Source organism: Salmo salar, chromosome ssa04 (assembly GCF_905237065.1).
Source record: "Salmo salar chromosome ssa04, Ssal_v3.1, whole genome shotgun sequence".
NCBI lineage: Eukaryota > Metazoa > Chordata > Actinopteri > Salmoniformes > Salmonidae > Salmo > Salmo salar.
Genome location: NC_059445.1, coordinates 28,365,703 through 28,386,137, shown reverse-complemented (window position 1 = coordinate 28,386,137; position 20,435 = coordinate 28,365,703). Strand labels below are relative to the sequence as shown.

The 20,435-nt window shown below is 44.7% G+C and overlaps 1 protein-coding gene across 3 annotated transcripts; it reads right to left on the bottom strand.

Moving 5' to 3' along the window:
- Positions 1-258: 258 nt before the first annotated feature.
- LOC106602739 (SPARC-like protein 1) lies at positions 259-20,055 on the bottom strand. 3 transcript variants are annotated; one of them, XM_014195567.2, is made up of 11 exons: positions 19,798-20,055; positions 6,608-6,663; positions 6,433-6,498; positions 5,020-6,210; positions 4,610-4,721; positions 3,947-4,068; positions 3,231-3,351; positions 2,878-3,014; positions 2,365-2,513; positions 1,508-1,656; positions 259-1,282 (listed from the first exon to the last, which is right to left on the bottom strand). In XM_014195567.2, exons 2-11 carry the CDS (start codon positions 6,659-6,661, stop codon positions 1,254-1,256), a joined length of 2,130 nt encoding a protein of 709 aa, XP_014051042.1. In that variant the 5' UTR covers positions 6,662-6,663; positions 19,798-20,055; the 3' UTR covers positions 259-1,253. The 3 variants fall into 3 exon arrangements, with proteins under 3 accessions (XP_014051042.1, XP_014051041.1, XP_014051043.1); XM_014195566.2 differs by having other exon boundaries at positions 19,734-19,978; XM_014195568.2 differs by having other exon boundaries at positions 19,651-19,975.
- Positions 20,056-20,435: the final 380 nt, after the last annotated feature.

Genomic DNA, 20,435 nt, shown 5'->3' with positions numbered 1-20,435 from the left:
GTGAAAGTGACATCACCAACCACAACTTATTACAGTTAATTCCCAATTATGTCATTGCACAGTACAAATGATCATATAAGAATATAAAGAAGGATTGAGTGTATTTCAGTGTAACCTAAATAATAAATACTGGAGTGGTTTCTCTTCGTTATACCAATTTTGTTATCGTGCATGAAATATTTCCCCCTGGGGATCAATAAATGTACCTTCAATCTAATTGTGCATAAAGTAAAACAATCAAACGGGAATGTGCTGAGATCCGATGAGGTCAAAATTACTTTTATTAGAAAGGTTAGTGAAGTAGCTATATCAGGCAAGACATAAAAAACTGTTGCAGCATTCAACTCTTAGTAATTCTGTCAACATCACATGTTCTACTCCATTACTGCCATTTCAATTTCTCCTTTTAACAGCTCAATTTATTTTGACAGTCAATTACAAATGGTTTTCATACAAAAAAAGTATTGTTATGCTCCCACTTAAATGTTTAAAATTAATACTGTAATATTTTGGTCAAAAAGTAAATTGATCGGTCTCACCTGCATAGAAGTCCATTTCTTTTTTCTTGTCTGTCATCTACAAAAAAGCACTCGTAAACCTTCCCCCTCTTGGAATGTGTTCATAACACTGATATCATTGTTAATTGCTAAAAAAAATAATCTCATCACTTACTCTACTAATACCACTATCAGCTATACAGTATCTGCATACAGTATCACAGAACATCCACATATTTATAAATCCAAATTTGTTTTATATTAGTCTGATGTAAAGACAACATGAACTATCCTCCTCTTTCATCTATGACATAAGACATGGAAGGACAGTGGTCCATTCTCACTTTGACTTTTTAGTCAATTGTACTTTGCAGTAGAAATGAACTGGTCAAATCAGGGTCCTCTCAGAAAACCCACCCCCAAAATCCTGTGCTTTGAATTAGGTCATCCTCTGATTGGTTTAAGGTGATCCCATCACTGACAACTTAGTTTTGAATAATGCTTCTCATTACAGACATACAGACACAGTTTCAATAAGGATAAATGCCAGACTGATACTTGAAGTTGAATATAATGGTGAACACAGCAATTAGGCTGGTTCCACCAGGCTAACTTTACAGAGCATCCCAAAAACATAGAGTTTAAATCAAGACAAGTCTCTCTTCTGCCAATTAAGGTATGTGGTTCTGCCATTATTGAAGGTGATCTTGTTAAATTATTATTAAAGCTGGTTGCTTGATGAGGTACTGATTGGACTCAGAAGAGCAGGTTGACATCCATGTCCTCTGCAGAGGGGTAAAATGGAAAATCACAGAGTTTACAATGCAGGGTCATACTATCAAACATGTGTGAAAGCACATGACCATGGTCCTTCTGTAAGCTACAGTAACGCAGCATTCATTCATTCACATCTAACTACTACAACTATCACAACATTGGCAATATCATGTCAAGCCTCATTCTTTGGTCATTGAATTGCTTTCACTTTGTATAAGACTGCACACTCTTACCATCCTTGATGCCGAAGCAGTGGGCCCACTCCCTGAAGGACACCTGTTTGTCTTTGTCTGCATCACACTCCTGGAAGAAGCGGGAGGTACAATGCTCCATGGGGACCAATGGGACCCTCAGGGGGGCCAGCTCAGAGTGGGACAGGAACCTGGATAGGAACACCAGTGTCATTTTCATAAGCCTATGCAATGGAAAACGTTTTGAAACATTTTGGAACAGAAAACTAAAATAAGCGTCTCCCGTTCTTCAAGTAGAGCTTCCCTGTTTCACTCCGTTTTATTCCATTGGGGGTTGAGTATGGGGAGTCTGACCCAAAACTAGAAACGGTTCACACACAGTCTGAACTAGATTTACCCAAATGGACTAATTCCAGTAATATCCCAGCTGTGCTTCCACTTTTGTTTCCCACTCTATGGGCCTTTAAGGTAAACTCAAATGTGAAAGGTTCAGTGAAACTGATTCTTAATCACATATTAGATTCAGACCCACCATGTATCTGATTCACAAGTAATCTGAATCAGATTCACCAACATTACAATGAGAGCCATAATCAGAATGTCTTGTGAAGATGAACAGCTACAAGTGAAGCTATTCACTCTTGAATCATATCAAAGACATATAACAACACTTCTTCAATATTATTTATGACTGTATCACTACTTGCTGATTTGACTGCAGGTATGACATCATCCATGATGTCTTACTGGCCTACTGCACTAGGCGTGTAACTTTTTACAGAAGCTCATTAGCATTTCAATGAAAGCTTGACGTAACCAAGAGCAGGTTCTTTTTTATGATTATGACAACAACAACAACAACAACAACAAAAAAGAATCTTTCTCCTAGAGTACTGTACCTGTCAGAAGGGTGCTGGTCCATCTGAGCGAACTGCCAGTGCACGGGATAGATGTACATGTTGTAGTTCTTCTCGAAGTCCTGGGCCAGCAACTCAATGGGGTGGTCGCCGGCATGGAGGCGCCTCTCACTCTCGTGGATCTTTCTCACCTGGGAGATTATTTATGGTCACACATGAATAATACAATTGTATTGCATTGAATATGAATATGTGCTAACAAGATCCCAATTTGAAAATCAATTGTAAGGCACTGGTGGTTTTGGGGCTTTGAGATGTATACTATTAATCACTAAGAATGCATTTGGTTAAACTTCATAAAGCGCCTTTATATGAATATGAATTATTTTGAAAATACAAATAATGGAACTATCAATGAACTACTTCTAACCCCTTTATTGATGGTATGTCTAATGTAAAGCGTTACCCGCGTATTTTAAGCTTAAAGTTAAGGGTGTCCATATAAGGTTGTTTTTTTCTCAAATTTATTTAAAAAGAGAGAAGATATTTACTCACTCTGATGCGTTGCTTGGGGGTGAGGAAGCCAGGGTACATGGAGTCATGTTCATAGAGCTGCAGCAAGACGTTCTTCAGCCAGTCGCGCATACGCAGAGGAAACTGGACCAGTTCGCCATTCATACACGGTGCTATGACTAACAGAGAGAGCAAGGTAGTGGAAGAAAGAGAGGAGGGGGAGAGGCAAGGTAAGATGAGATAATTAAATAGAGAGTGAGAAACAGACGAGAATGAGAAATAAAACGAAAGGGAGAGGAAGAAATTGAAAAAAAATGTGTTATACTGTAGTTATTTCAGATTGGATACTGTATTGGTCAGAAACTGTAGAGGTGGTCTGGTTATAGCTGTCTTACATTTGCAGGGTCCAGTGTAGTCCAGGTGAAGTCTATGGCCTCTCTTGCTGCCTTCCAGGTTGCACTTAGTGGCAAAGAGCTCACAGGATGTGTCGTAGGTGACATTGTTAGTTCCACATACCTGCATGAAAGATACATTACTTCATGTGTTATGGATTTAACAAATGAAATGCTTCAGCTAAAGATATTGTAGTAATCCTGCTCTTGGTAAGAAACTAAGCATCAAAGAGTTCCGATCGAGTTAACTCTATTGGGACTGAGGCTAGTGCACCTGTCTTACGAACAGAGGCCTGCAGATACAATTCTAGCCAAAACCAACAGCTTCCCAACGTTGTTAGAATATCATGTCAGGGTTGTACCTACCATTGCCAGATTCTTGGCAAATTTCCTTCAAGTTTCCTCGAACTACAGATGTAGGATCAGAAAACCTACCCAGATCCTAACTTTTATAGCGGCATAGTTCTGTGGTACCGATCTTATCAATTTCTATTGCCCACAGTTCCTGTCCCTAATAGCAACTTTTCCCAAATGTGTTTAAAGGAATTCCTTTCATATTGTTTATGTTTATTGGACAGGATAGAAAGAAAGGAAGGAGTAGAGAGAGAAAGTGCTAGAGCAGTGGGTCGGATTCAACCCATGCTCGCAGCATCCAGAGGCAACGATTTAAAACTCTGAACCTCCCCCAGGCCACCCCAATGACCACTGTTCCTACTCACATGGTCATAGTCAGTGACACTCTGTGGGCAGGCAGAAGGCTCCCGACACACGCACATAGGCTTCTTCTCCTCGTTGAGTTTGCAGGTCTTTCCACGTTTACAACGGAAGTTCTCACAAGGGTCTAAAAGAGAAGAAAAAAATTGCCTAAACACACTCATGCCCTAGAATTTTATATCAGTGGAGCATTGATGTGAAAACACTGTTGTTTCTTTTCTGCTACGTTCACTAAGTTATTGCATTTATACTTTGTTCATGTGTTATTAATGTTTTAATCAAGCCTTAATCATGATTAACAAGTATGTACTTTCCAGTGGTTATAGATGTCAATGGAAACACCAGCACTACCCCCACAGCCATTACCCCCTGCATTCCATTGCCATTTGAGTTTGTACAGTGCTCGAATTCAACATGAGCTCTCTCATTGAACCCTTAATCCAGCGGAGGTGAGGGGGGGTTGTTTTGGTAGCGTCGGTGAATTGGAGTGGCACTATTCTTCTGGGAGTGTTAGTGAAAGGGCCCAGTCAGCAGATTCCTAGTGTGTGTGTGTGTGTGTGTGTGTGTGTGTGTGTGTGTGTGTGTGTGTGTGTGTGTGTGTGTGTGTGTGTGTGTGTGTGTGCGTGTGCGTGTGCGTGCGTGCTTGCCTTACTGAGATTGACACTTACCGGCAGCGGAGGCTTGGGGTTTGTATAGGCTTGCCGCCAAAGAGGGCCTGGCGCTGGGGTAGAGGTCCACTGTCGCCCTGATCTGGACCGGGTTCATTCCCACCAGAGGAGCCTGGGTAGGAAACAGAAGGTGAAATCACAATAGAGGTCAACAAACCACCCACAGATGTTAATAGATAAGATGTGGGCAGCATTTTAATTGACACCCTATTTCCTATACTGTATAGTACATTCATTTTGGGAAGCTCTGAGAATAGAGTAGATCCATCCATGGACCATCGGTTTAATTTCAAATAGGTCACTCACAGAAAAGGGCCTAGCTTTATATAGGGGTTACATGGTTCAATGTAGGTTGAAGTTTTATGATGACATTGCATTATAGCTAATGGGCGATATGTGATAAGTGTTACCCATTTCCCTGCTCTTCTCCGCTTGGGCTTGTAGACAGCATTGTCAGTGGTGCGGTAGTGCTCCTTCTCCCCCTCATCCCCCTGGTGGTCTGGGACTCCCTCTCCTGGCGGTGCCTCATCCCTCTGTGGGGGGTGCTTCCTCACCCTCTGGTTCTTCCTCTGCTTCCTAGCTTTGCCTAGGGTGTGACTGGCTCTCTCGTTTATGTTCTTCTCCTCCTTCTCTTCTCCCCCTTCTACAGCAAGACGTGTCCCATCAAGATCCACACTGTTCTTTGTCTCTTGGAGTTCAGCGTCCGTGTCTCCGTCTTTTTTATTGTTCCCCTTTTCTTGGGAATCGTCCTTGGAACCTTTCTCCTGGTCCTTGCTTCCCTCAGGGAGTTTGTACTGGCCGAGCACTTCCTGGCTCTCAGAGGCCTCGGTGTCTTGTATGTCCTGCTGGGACTCATAGTCATCAGTGGCAGTGGGGATTTCGTCTTCCTTGCTAACTTGTTCTTCTTTCTCCTCCACCTTTGCCTCCTCTTCCTTATTTAAGAGGAGCTGGGCATCTTCGGCAAGGGGTTTCCCTTCCTCAAGCTCGGTTTCCAGGGGCTGTGTGTTGTCACTATCGCCTGCGTAGTCCAGATCCTCTGGAATCTCCGGCTCGGTGTTGCTGTACGTCTCTTCGACTTCAGCCTCTTGCTTTACTCCTCGGTCCCCGACCACAGGTTCCTCCTCTTCCTCTCCCTTCTCCTCATCCTCAACTGACTCCTCCTCATCCGCCATCGCCTCCACCTTTTCTGCCTCTTTCTCTGCCTCCACATCCACCTCCTCCTCCACCTCTACCACCTCCTGATCCTCCTCCTCCTTTTCCAAGTCTCCCTCCGCTTCTTCTCCCTCCTCCTCTTCAGACTGTGTCTCCTCAGACTCGATCTTTCCCTCCTCCTCTTCTTCCTCCTCCTCCTCTTCCACCTCTTCTTCCTCTGACTCCCCCTGGAGGAGGTCCACCAGTGCCTTATCGCTCAGCAGGACAGGTGTGCTCCTCTCACCACTGTCAGACACCTCGAACACCCCTTCCTCATTGGAGGGACCCAGATTAACATTAGCATTGTCCTCGTAGCTCATGTCCTCGTCTTCCTGCTCCTGACTGCTAGACTCAAAGGTCATGAAAGTCGGCAAGACCTCCCCCTCATTGGCCTCATCTGGAACAATGTCCTTTAACAGGAAGGGAAGTGTAAAAAGTCAATACAATTAAAAATGAAAGGTTTCTGGAAAAACGTTTTCTAAATATAACAAAAGATATAGCCTCTGGACAAACTTTTGCCATAAATGAAATAATAATACAACAATGAAAGGTAAAGTTTCTGGAGAATCCTTGTCAATGTGTTCTGTTTTTAAAGAGATTTATTTAAAATACAGGAGTTGGATGCACTTTACCTTCTCTTTAGCTGTGTGTGAGGACTTGGATAAAGCTTGATGTTTGTCGTGAGGTTTGCCTTTGACCTTGGGAATAGCAAGGAATTATTGATAAAATATCATTAGACTTGTGGTTATTCATTTATTTTATTAAAAAGCTGTTTCGAAAAGCAAGAGTGGATTTATCAGTACTTACAGACACAGCAAATGCTGAGGCCAATAGGCAAAGGAATAGTAAACGATTCTTCATACCTATAATGACAACAAATTAAATGGCATATATTATTTATTAGTATTTATAATTGAGTATAAAGTTTAAAGGACCAGAGCAGGCAAATTATTTTTTTCCTTCGTTTTGTATCATATTGAATACCACGAGTGGGACTTTTTATTGCTCAATCAAATTTGAGATGATTTAATATTTTTCCATAGGCCTAACGGACACATGCTCAAACTTGTGCACTTTTAATAGACTGAAATTATCGAGATATCAAAGTGTCACCAACAAAAACTTAAACAGCAGGCTGGGCAATCATTTTTCACATGCAAATAGCCATTTTTCGGGAAGTGCTCAAGGCATGTCATTCCATGACAGCAGTATTTATTTTTCAACAATGTTTTGAAGCAAAAATATAAACAACAGAGTAGGCAAATAAGTCCTTAGATTTTGGCTTATGTTCAGGTAAAACTATTTATCTAATCAATATTTCCAAGTCATATGCTTGAAGATAAAGGGTATTTAATCAACTGAAACTATTAGAAATCTGACAGATTTTGTTTTTTAATATAAAGATAGAGCCTAATCGTATTATTATCTGTATTGAAGTAGAAAGCAATGGGTTAGAAACATACCTAGCCCATAAAGTCAATTGCAACATACATTTATGGCCAGCTAAACTCTAACATTGACTGACCCTGCAATAGGTGTCGTTCAATTGGTAATATTCCTTTGTGTCTTCTACTAATGCCTCTTAATAGGAAAGTAATCAGATTATGTTACTGAGTTTTGGTAATCCAAAAGTTACGTTACTGATACACTTTTGGACAGGTAATTAGTAACTTTAATGGATTGCATTTAGAAAGTAACCTACCAAACCATGTCAGTTCAACACAACTATGGAAAATTGAAATCCCGCCCCAAGCCGGCCCCAATGGATACCAACTGAAATGGCCCATGGCAGACCACCCAGACCTCCACCCGCAAGATAGTCTTGGTATTGTGCACACCTTCTCCTGTCCCAGCTGTAAGCACACTGTGGGATACACTGGGAGCAGTGACATCCAAGCTATAAAAAAATGTGTGGTGATGCCCAACTTGCCGCAGCGCAAATATCCCCTACAGTCAATCATTTAAATAATGCCCAAGACGCTGCCAGGCCCATGGTCGAGTGGGCACATACACCGCTAAGTAACCCTTATCACTTGCTGCTGTATGCCAGGGAGAAAACCTCCACAAGTCAGTAGGAGAGACGCTGCTTAGAGAGCGCCCTGCTACGAGCTGGATTAGCTAAACAGACAAAAAGCTGGTCACATAACCAGATATCTCGGGTCCACTCAAAGGGCATGCATAAAGCTAGTACTGGACACAGAGCATGAAACCTCTGTTGCTCTTCAGAAGCAAAAGGAGGAGGTGAAAAGGGAAAATAGCTCAAAGGCTAAAGACGTGTAGGTCATAACCATGAAGGCCGCATTAGGACACAACGTCACCTTAGAGTCGCCAGGGGTGAACTGAGTACAGGAACCATGTACAGATAAGGTGTGGAGGCCCGCAACACATTTAGCCGAGGCCAAAGCCATAAGCAGAGAGCTCTTGTAGGAGAGGATCTTCAGATCCACCAACTCCAGAGGCTCAAAGCGGGCACAATGCCTCCAAAACCAGAGCTAAATCCCATGTGGGCGCAATAGGTACAGCAGGGTCCAAGACCACTGGAGCGCAATAGTTCCCAAAGGGGCACTCAGGTCCCTCAGCGAGAAGAACCGACAACACTGCGAGTTTTCTTGCGATGCGTAAAGATCTAGGTCGGCCCTGCCTAACCTTTGCCATATCTGGGCAACCAACCAGGGGTGTAGCCTCCACTAAACAGCCCAACAAATGTGGGAGGAGGCGCCTGAACCCTCAGAAGCTCCAGGTAATTGATATGTCGGGCACTCTGTCCCACCGTCCATACCCCCAAATCGAGTAACCGTCGCACAGCGCACCCCACACTTGGGGGAACACGTCTGTCATGACCAACAGAATAACACCTGTCCCATGAGCACCCCTTGCGACAGTACCGGAGGGTCTCCCCACTGGGCCAGTGCCAGCAGACCTGTCGGGGACCTTGATGCATCCAAGAGAGTGGCTACCACCCAGCGCTGGAAAGGCAGCATCAATAATAATCCCAGGGCCCTGCATTAAAGACCAAAATTTGTTAAAGAAAATTGTGATAACTAAAAAAATATACCAGTTTCATTTAAGGACAAAAAAATTGCCAGCTGTGCCATACATATTGCAAAATAAACTCAGCAAAAAAGAAACGTCCTCTGACTGTATACTGCGTTTATTTTCAGCAAACTTAACATGTGTAAATACTTGTATGAACATAACAAGATTCAACAACTGAGACATAAACTAAACAAGTTCCACAGACATGAGACTAACAGAAATTTAATAATGTGTCCCTGAACAAAGGGGGGGGGGCAAAATAAAAAGTAACAATCAGTATCTGGTGTGGCCACCAGCTGTATTAAGTACTGCAGTGCATCTCTTCCTCATGGACTACACCAGATTTGCAAGTTCTTGCTGTGAGATGTTACCCCACTCTTCCACCAAGGCACCTGCAAGTTCCCGGACATTTCTGGGGGGAATGGCCCTAGCCCTCACCCTCCAATCCAACAGGTCCCAGACGTGCTCAATTGAATTGAGATCTGGGCTCTTCGCTGGCCGTGGCAGAACACTGACATTCCTGTCTTTCACGAAATCACGCACAGAAAGAGCAGTATGGCTGTTGGCATTGTCATGCTGGAGGGTCATGTCAGGATGAGCCTGCAGGAAGGCTACCACATGAGGGAGGAGGTCTTCCCTGTAATGGCACAGCATTGAGATTGCGGGCAGAGACAACAAGCTCAGTCCGATGATGCTGTGACACACCGCCCCAGACCATGACGGACCCTCCACCTCCAAATCGATCCTGCTCCAGAGTACAGGCCTCGGTGTAATGCTCATTCCTTTGACGATAAACGCGAATCCGACCATCACCCCTGATGAGACAAAACTGTGACTCGTCAGTGAAGAGCACTTTTTGCCAGTCCTGTCTGGTCCAGCGACGATGGGTTTGTGCCCATAGGAAACGTTGTTGTCGATGATGTCTGGTGAGGACCTGCTTTACAACAGGCCTACAAGCCCTCAGTCCAGCCTCTCTCAGCCTATTGTGGACAGTCTGAGCACTAATGGAGGGATTGTGCATTCCTGGTGTAACTTGGGCAGTTGTTGTTGCCATCATGTACCTGTCCCGCAGGTGTGATGTTCGGATGTACCGATCCTGTGCAGGTGTTGTTACACGTGGTCTGCCACTGCGAGGACGATCAGTTGTCCGTCCTGACTCCCTGTAGCTCTGTCTTAGACTTCTCACAGTACGGACATTGCAATTTATTGCCCTGGCCACATCTGCAGTCATCATGCCTCCTTGCAGCATGCCTAAGGCACGTTCACGCAGATGAGCAGGGACCCTGGGTTGCTGAGTTTAGTTGGAAAGAGATTTTCGATGTACCGATTCCATGGCACGTGGTTTATGAACTGACATGCAAAAATGACGCCGGATTCAAAACGTTTCATTTTTTAATTTAAATTATTATACAAAATTCTTGCAACCAAAATAATGTTATATACAGTATATGGGGGATACAACCTTTCCAGCTCTGCAGATTTTGCTGCAAACAGACAGAGTCATTAGATCATTTTGGTACTGTCCATATGTAGCTTGTTTTTGGTCACAGGTCCAGCAATGGCTGAAGAATTGCAACATTTACCTGGAACTAACGCTGTAGATAGCAATACTGGGTGATTTGAAAAGTCATAGCCAATTGATCAATAATATAATAATACTTTTAGCAAAAAGGTTTATATTTCATTTACAATCTGTAGAAACTATAAGCATAGAAAGGTTCAGAACGTTTGAAAAGCATCACAGCACAGCTGAAAAATATTTGGCAAAAATAAATCCAATATGAATGCTGTTAAGAGATAGATGGGAGGAATGGAGGTGAAGGTTGGGACTAATAACAACAATATAACATTTTAAAATATACTGTGTCTGTAAAATGTATATCAGTTCAGAACTTTTTTGAAACAGCACAGTTAAAAAATATATGACAAATATAAATCAAACTGGATGGACATCAGAAAAAGATGGGAGAAGTTGAGGGTACAGGAAGGACAAGACTAAAAACAAACAAACTATAACTATTGTAAAACAGATTGTGTCCGTAGAATGTATATAGTGTGTGTAAGTTGCAAGTAGAAGCCTACATGTTGTTGTTCATTAGTTTACTCCAATTAGGGGAGGGGTGGTAGGGTTAGCTGAAAATAATAAAGGAAAATGTATTTTTAAAAGATATGTATATATATATATATATATATATATATATATATGTGTGTGTGTGTGTGTGTGTGTGTGTGTGTGTGTGTGTGTGTGTGTGTGTGTGTGTGTGTGTGTGTGTGTGTGTATTTATATTTATGTATGTAAAGTACCGGTGAAAAGTTTGGACACACCTACTTATTCAAGGATTTTTCTTTATTTTGACTATGTTCTACATTGTAGAGTAATAGTGAAGACATCAAAACTATGAAATAACACATGGAATCATGCAGTAACCAAAAACGTGTTAAACAAATATTTTATATTTGAGATTCTTCAAAGTAGCTACCCTTTGCCTTGATGACAGCTTTACACACTCATGGCATTACGGTCAGTGCAGTTGCCATACAGCTCGACAGGATGCTCTCAGTTATGCATCTGTATAAGTTTGTCAGGGTTTTAGGTGCCAAGCCATATTTCTTCAGCCTCCTGAGGTTGGAGAGGCGCTGTTGCGCCTTCTTCACCACACTGTGTGTGTGGATGGACCATTTCAGATCGTCAGTGATGTGTACACCAAGGAACTTGAAGCTTTCCATCTGCTCCACTGTGGTCCCGTCAATGTGGCTAGGGGCGTGCACCCTATCAGCTCCTTTGTTTTGTCGACATTGAGTGAGAGGTTATTTTCCTGACACCACACTCCCAAGGCCTTCACCTCCTCTCTGTAGGCTGTTTTGTCATTGTTGGTAATCAGGCCTATTACTGTTATGTTGTCTGCAAACTTGATGATTGAGTTGGAGGCGTGTGGCCACGCAGTCATGGGTGAACAGGGAGTACAGGAGGGGGCTGAGCACACACCCTTGTGGGGTGTTTAGGATCAGCGAAGTGGAGGTGTTGTTTCCTACCTTCACCACCTGGGGGCAGCCCGTCAGGAAGTCCAGGACCTAGTTGTACAGGGCGGGGTTCAGACCCAGAGCCCTGAGCTTAATGATGAGCTTGGAGGGTACTATGGTGTTGAATAGTGAGCTATAGTCAATGAACAGCATTCGTACATAAGTATTCCTCTTGTCCAGATGGGATAGGGGAGTGTGCAGTGCGATGGCGATTGCATCGTCTGTGGATTACATTTACATTACATTTTAGTCATTTAGCAGACGCTCTTATCCAGAGCGACTTACAGTAGTGAATTCATACATTTCATTTCATGCATTTAAAAAAAAATAAAAAAAATTGTACTGGGCCCCCGTGGGAAATCGAACCCACAACCCTGGCGTTGCACACACCATGCTGGCGTTGCAAACACCATGCTCTACCAACTGAGCCACAGGGAACTACTGAGCCACAGGGAAGGCCTGTGGAACATGGCAAATATTGGTTCATTTTGTCATTCTCTCCTTTTCACAGGTAACCTGATACATTAAACAGATGTGTGGGATGTCATACAGGCTGTAGGCTGTCTCCAATTTATTAAATGTGCAATTTGGCTAGATGGGGAATTTGGAAACTATTGACCCACTACATTTATATGACACAGCAGGTGTTTGTTGTTGTTTGGTGTGACGTCATTACGTCCAACTGTTTGTTGCTATCGACTCACCCTAGCAGGCAACTGTCGCATCTATATTCTACGCGAATTTAACCTTTTATTTAACTAGGCAAGTCAATTAAGAACAAATTCTTTATTTACAATGACGGCCAAACCCGGACGACGCTGGGCCAATTGTGCGTCGCCCTATGGGACTCCAAATCACGGCCGGTTGTGTTACAGCCTGGATTCGAACCAGGGTGACTGTAGTGACGCTTCTAGCACAGGAGATGCAGTGCCTTAGACCGCTGCGCCACTCGGGATACCAACGTCGACAAGAATTCACTGGATAAATGAATGGAAACATAGCTAATTACTATATCCATCAACGAGTGATAAGTCATGGTTTAACGTTATTGATAATGGTTGAAAATGATTGTGATCAATAAAAATGTGTAATCTGTGGAGTCTGGACTAATGAACATGCTTGATAGATCAACTCTCCGTAGAAAATCGGTTTATGATCATTGTACAAGCTGGAGGGGGTGTGGGTCTGACCATAGGAGTTGACAAGCCCACACAAACAGATCTGAGAACAGGCTATTCTGGCATCCAGGAGGTTCTGACAGACCTGGCAGAGACAGGAGGAAGGGCGATGATTCGTGGCCTGGCTGTAAGGACCAGCTCTCCCAGGAAGGCCTCCACAATCAGGTTCTGTAAGGTGTTGAGGAGAACCTCCTCTGTCACGTCACAGAACTCTGGCAACCTGCGGATGGTCTCCTGAATGCTGAACTGATGCTCTCGCTTCACTGTTGGCTTCGGGGTCTGTGGCTGTTGCTTTGTTACCTCTGTTACCCCAGCACTGTACAGACTGCCCCCCATGAGGAGCTGAGGAGTAGGGGGGTAAGGTGGATGGGCCTCCCTGGTCCCAGGATAGGGCATGGAGGTACCAGGATAGGGCGAAGCAGCCCCAGGGAGAGGTGTGGTAGGGGAGTAAGCAGTCTGTCTCAGCTGGGTGAAGTAAGGCACGGGTTCAGCCACACCGTTCACCAGAGAGTGGTGGAAGCGAGGGTCGTCCAGGAGGCTCCTGAATATAGAGGTGAGCGTGTGGGTAATGATGTCTCTCTCTGGTCCGTGGCTGAGAGGGGGCATGTCTACAGATGGAGGTCTGCTCTGACGGGATTCACAACGGGTCACATTGGGCCGGGCCGACCTGTTGATGTGGTGTGTGCTGAGCAGGGAGGGGAAGAAGGTCTGGAACTCTAGGAGGGAGTGTGAGCGGGCGGTGACCCCCAGGTGTAGCAGGGTGGGGCAGTGCGGTTCAAGTCTCCTCCATACCTGGCTAGCCTCTCTCTGGGCCCTCCGCTCAGCACGACTGGGCCTGGTACACATACCCCCCACCACGGCACTGCTGCTGCTGCTATGGATAGGAGGCAGAGTCTTGTACTTCCTGACTACAGGTCCAGGCTTCTGTGGGGAAGGTACAACCTCCTTAGTGTTGCTCTCCTTTGTTTGATTCTGTGTATGACCCTGGGGGTAGCTGGTCTGACTCGGTGTATGACCCTGGGGGTAGCTGGTCTGACTCGGTGTATGACCCTGGGGGTAGCTGGTCTGATTCTGTGTATGACCCTGGGGGTAGCTGGTCTGATTCTGTGTATGACCCTGGGGGTAGCTGGTCTGACTCGGTGTATGACCCTGGGGGTAGCTGGTCTGACTCGGCTGCAGGTCTTTCTCAGTCAGGGTAAACTCGTTCATCTGTCTGTCTCTCTCCAGCTCCCACTGCTGTAGATCCTGATCGTACTGAGATAGAGCTTCCTCCAGGGTCACCTCACAGATGATGTCTAGCTGGTAGAAGCTGGGGCTGCCAGAGGCCTGGAGAGTCAGGATACAGAGAGAACTCTCCCCTGGAGACAGAGTACCATTCTCTGGGTAGATCTGGACTGACTGGTCAGTCAGGTTCCAGGTGTAGAGGACTCTGTCACTGTGGGAGACATTCGTCAGGAACAGGACCCGTGTGGAGCGACAGCAGACTGGGATGTCCCCAAGAGACAATCTCTCCTCTGACAGGAACAGCACCTGGTTGGGCAGGGCCATCCTCTGTGTGCTGGGGACAGACATGTAGGCATCATGAAGCTGTACTGGTGCCGACTCTCCCAGCACACTGTTATCAAACCCACAGCCTTCAAACGTCAACAGCATAGTGTCTCCCTCCAGCACATGGATAGAGATGTCCACACTGTAAGTCTTTGCCTCCAGGGGGGAGAGGACCCACTCCAGCAGGGCTGTCCTGCCAGGCTTCACCTCTCCCTGGGGGTTGAGACACTGCAGCACGGGGTGACCAAAGTTATCAGCCGTCAGCTGCTCAAGGGGCTCTGTGTCCACACGGTACCTCAGAGGGATAGCCCCTCCGTTGTACAGCTCATACACCTGTTTAGGTGGACTGAACCCCCCGATTGCCACTGGGGCGAAGACGTGCTTGGTGGAGGTGAAGTGGAGGTAGTGCCTGTCTCTCTCCACCGTCACTCCCATGAAGTTCAACAGAATCTCTCTGCCGTGAGATAGCTTGAACAGGACTGGGAGACGGTCAGTACCAGCAAAGTCATGTCTGTAGCTAAATGTCACTGCCTTCTGCTGTCCTGGATGTAGTTTACCAGAGCGGGGTGTTATATTAAACAGCCTGTTATCCTGCACCTTCATATGGTGGAGCTCTGTAGTGCTGAACTCCCCAGTCTCAGCCCAGTACTCAAGCTCTATCTGCTGGTCTTCTGGGAACAGGAACGACCACTCGACAGGGATGCTCCCAGTGTTCTCAAACATCAGCAGCACATTTATTTATTATTTATTGGGGCGGTAAGCAAATTGGAGTGGGTCTAGGGTGTCAGGTAAAGTACAGGTGATATGATCCTTAACTAGCCTCTCAAAACACATCATGATGACAGAAGTGATTGTGACAGGGCGATAGTCATAAAGTTCAGTTACCTTTGCTTTCTTGGGTACAGGAACAATGGTGGACATCTTGAAGCGAGTGGGGACAGCAGACTGGGATAGGGAGAGATTGAATATGTCCGTAAATGCTCTGAGGACGTGGCTAGGGATGCCGCCTGGGACGGCAGCCTTGCGAGGGTTAACACGCTTAAATGTCTTACTCACGTCGACCACAGAGAAGGAGAGCCCACAGTCCTTGGTAGCGGAACGCATCCGTGGCACTGTGTTATTCTCAAAGCAGGCGAGGAAGGTGTTTAGCTTGTCTGGAAGCAAGACGTCGATCTCCCCAACATGGCTGGTTTTCCCTTTGTAGTCCGTGATTGTCTGTAGGCCCTGCCACATGCGTCTCGTTTCTGAGCCGTTGAATTGCGACTCCACTTTGTCTCTATACTGACACTTTGCTTGTTTGATTGCTTACGGAGGGAATAACTCCACTGTTTGTGTTCGTCCATATTCCCAGTCACCTTGCCATGGTTAAATGCAATGGTTCGCGCTTTCCGTTTTGCGCAAATGCTGCTGTCTATCCAATGTTTTTGGTTAGGGTAGGTTTTAATAGTCACAGTGGGTACAACATCTCCTATACACTTCCTGATAAACTCAGTCATCGTATCTGTGTATTCGTCAATGTTATTCTCAGAGGCTACCCGGAACATATCCCAGTCTGTGCGATCAAAACAATCTTGAAGCATGGAATCTGATTGGTCAGAACAGCATTGAATAGTCCTTAGCACGTGTACTTCTTTTTTGAGTTTCTGCCTGTAGGAAGGGAAGAGCAAAATGGAGTCGTGATTTGCCGAAGGGAGGGCAGGGGAGGGTCTTGTAGGCATTTCAAAGCTGAGTATAGCAGTGGTCTAATGTTTTCTCAGAGCGAGGGCTATAGTCAATGTGTTGGTTGAACTTCGGTAGCGTTTTCCACAAATTTGCTTTGTCAAAATCCCCAGCTACAATAAATGTGGCCTCATGATGTGTGGTTTCCAGTTTGCATAAAGTCCAGTAAAGTTCTTTGAGTGCCGTCGTGGTATCGGCTTGAGGGGGAATATACATGGCTGTGATTATAACCAAAGAGAATACTCTTGGGAGATAATACGGTCGGCATTTTATTGTGAGGTATTCCAGGTCAGGAGAACAAAAGGCCTGTATGTTATCACAATCACACCATGAGTGGTTAATCGTGAAACATACACCCCCTCCTTTCTTCTTCCAGGAGAGTTCTTTATTCCTGTCTGCGCGATATACTGAGAACCCAGCTGGCTGTATGGACAAAGACAGTATATGAAACAAAGTATGTTACAATCCCTGATGTCTCTCTGGAAGGAGATTCTCGCCCTGAGCTCATCTACTTTATTATCCAGAGACTGAACATTAGCGAGAAATATACTCGAAAGTGGTGGATGGTGTGCACGCATCCTGAGTCGGACTAGAAGTCCACTCCGAATATCTCTTCTCCGCTAGCTGTGTTTTGGATCAGCCTCTGGGATCAGTTCAATTGCCCTGAGGGGTACAAACAAAGGATCCAATTCGGGAAAGTTGTATTCCTGTCACGCCTAGGCCATAGAGAGGGTTTTATTCTCTATTTTGGTTAGGCCAGGGTGTGACTAGGGTGGGCATTCTATGTTCCTTTTTCTATGTTCTTTATTTTCTATGTTTTGGCAGGGTATGGTTCTCAATCAGGGACAGCTGTCTATCGTTGTCTCTGATTGGACCAGGTTGTCGTCACTCCTTGCCGAAATCCGTAAAAAGAGGCAGGTGGTGCTTGACTGCAGCAATCACAGGGGGCAGGTACAGATTTTTTCTGTGGTGGAGGAAGGTCACTTCTGCGGGGGAGGACAATCACTAGCGTGAGGAGGTGGCTGCCCCTGAATTAAGTCCTCCTCATCAACCAAGAACCCTGCTGAGCCCGCCAGAGTCAACATGTCGTCATCCGAACCTGGGCCCAGTGAGTCACTATGGGAGCTGGCTCACTATCGCCCTGCTGGGAGGCTAGTTCTGCTCTGACCACAGCCCCAAATCCCTCCCCACATCCTGCAACTTGGCAGGTACCGGCATCCATCACAGGAAGGTCGCCAATGTTAACCCCAAGCTTTCTCAAGAATGCTACATGTCTATCCAAGGAGTTTGCATGCAGCCGCTGGCAATGCGCACACAAACTAATTTGAGTGAAGTCCTCCTGAGTGTGTTCCAAGCCGAACAACAGAAATTGTGAGTATTTTTGGGAGAAATAGTATAACCGCAATACTGGAGGCATGGTCGCGAACCCGAGCCCGGCTTAGCCTTCATCGTCTCTGTGAAATTTTTTGCCATCTTACTCATTGCTAAAGCAAATCGAAGAATAACACATTTTTTTGTGACAATAAAACTCTGAGAACAAATACAAACCCCAGCACACAACGTCCATCGGGTGAACATGCTCAACCATGAAGGGACAGTTTAGATGGCACAAAGTCAGATAGTCTCATGTTCCAATGTTATTTTTTTTGTAGAAGCGTGAATTGTTCTTGCTCACATTGAGGTGAAGAGTGAAATAATTTAAGGAATGAATTCGAGCCACAGGGTTATCACCTGTGGAAGGTGGGGCTTTCAGAAAGGCACAGATTTCATTAGCCTTGTCAGGTGTGATTTTAGTTCTTCAATCGAAGTCGCAAAAGTGAGTTGTGATGTGCCGAGAGTACCGACTGAAAGGGAACCCTTCCACTCAGACCACTCCCAAACATTGCTAGCAAAATTCTTGCTTGAGATATCGTTTTTTGCTTCTTTGTTTTGATATTGAGATAAAAACAGCTGTTTTGGGCCTTTAAAGCGGCAAAGTGTGATTAGTACATACATTTTTGTACTTTTATATTATTGTTATATACCCATTGATTCTTGAAGAATATAAGTTATTAATGCCTTGTTTAATTGTCGTACTCCATCAGAACCTAAAATATTATATTTGATATATCTCATGGATGGTCAGTCCTTGCAGTCCTTGCATCCATAGCTCTGTCTATCTACCAGCCCCATCCCTCAGCTGTTTAAAAAATTAGTGGCAGGGTAAACGCTTTGTTATTGTTTGAACTGCAGACTGCCCCTTTAATTATGGGTATAAATGGGCCATTCAAATTATTTTATCATACTCTATATCAAAGACAGACATGAGGTTTGTCCACCTTGGTCTCTGATAAGGGCAATGACAATCCCTTATTATGCAATTCAAAACCAACGGACAAACCATTTCCCCCAACTTTAGAACATTTAAATCTTGAGTCCCTTTAGGGCTCCTGAGTGGTGCAGCGGTCTAAGTCACTACATCTCAGTGCTAGAGGTGTCACTACAGCCCCTGGTTCAATTCCAGGCTGTTTCACAACCGGCAGTGATTGGGAGTCCCATATGGTGGTGTGCAATTGGCCCAGCGTTGTCTGGATTTGGCTGGTGTAGGCCGTCATTGTAAATAAGAATATGTTCTTAAATGACTTGCCAAGTTAAATAAAGCTAAAATACAAAATTAAACACCCTCCCTCTCAGTTACCATAGTGTGAAACTCTCCCTTTAGAGATGCACCGCTCTCTCAAAAAGTCACATTGAGAGTTCAGTGGACACTAAAGCAAACATCAGAAGCTACTAGACAGGAAAGGGAGTCGACTAAGTCCACAAACTTTTTGTCCCTGGGTTTGGAGACAATGTGGGGGGGGGGGGGGGGATATTGCATGCCAAAAATGATAAATCACTTACCTAATACCTAATGGTATAAATATCAAGTGAATGTTGTCTTTGTCGGTTTTACTAGCTACATAAATTTATGGGATTACTCTTTGGTCAAACTTTGTAGAGTTTTTAAAGTATGAACAAAATGGGTTTTTTTACCCAGTAATTTTATGAAATGCTCTCTAAAGCATGCATGCTAATGTCAAATCTGAGTCATAGACGTCTAAAACATCCATAACATCTAAAACAATCCTGCAGTAGCCCCCTATGCAACACAATGGGGCCAAAAAATATATATCTGAGCAGATTGATTTAGCAGTAAACAAAACACAAAATCACTCTTCTCATATATATCCACCACATCCCCAGTATCAATTTCCTCAATAAGACAATAAATACATTTAAAGGGATTTGTTTTTGTGACAACAAAATGAGTCTTCAAGGAATTTAAAATTATAATTTCAAGTGGATGAGAGAAGAAGAAAAAGTTGTTACCTGATGTTGGCAGCTGCAAAGAGAGGTTTGAGCCTGGGTCACACAGACGCAAACACACAAACACACACAATGTACTATCTCACCCAAGAAAGTGCCCACACTGTCTCTCGCACACTGACGCTTCATCCAGCAACACACACACCATACCTCTCAGGGTCTTTTGTGCCTTCTGTGTCAAGGGAAACAGCGGACAGTGGACTACAGCAGAGGAGACAGTCAACTGAGTATAGCCAAGCAGGGAAGCGAGAGAGAGAGCTTATTCAATCAAACCCGTATTGCGGATGTTTACGCACTAGCTCTTATTTCCTATGGTCAACTAAAATCACCCAAAACGGTTTACAATCACAAGGATGGATGATACACTGATGCGTGAACCACCGGAGGCCGGTGGCCCCTTAAAAGGGGAGGATGGGCTCATAGTAATGTCTGGAATGGAATCAATGGAATGGTATTGGACACATAAAACAGATGGTTGCCATGTGTTTGATACACTACATGACCAAATGTATGTGGACACCTGCTCGTCAAACATCTCATTCCAAAATAATGGGAAATAATATGGAGTTGGTCCCCCGTTTGCTGCTATAACAGCCTCCACTCTTCTGGGAAGGCTTTCCACTAGATGTTGGAACATTGCTGCGGGGACTGGCTTCCATTCAGCCACAAGATCATTAGTGAGATCGGAAACTGATGTTGGGCTATTAGGCCTGGCTCGCAGTCGGCATTCTAATTAATCACAAAGGTGTTCGATGGAATCGTCTAGAATGTCCCTGAATACTGTAGCG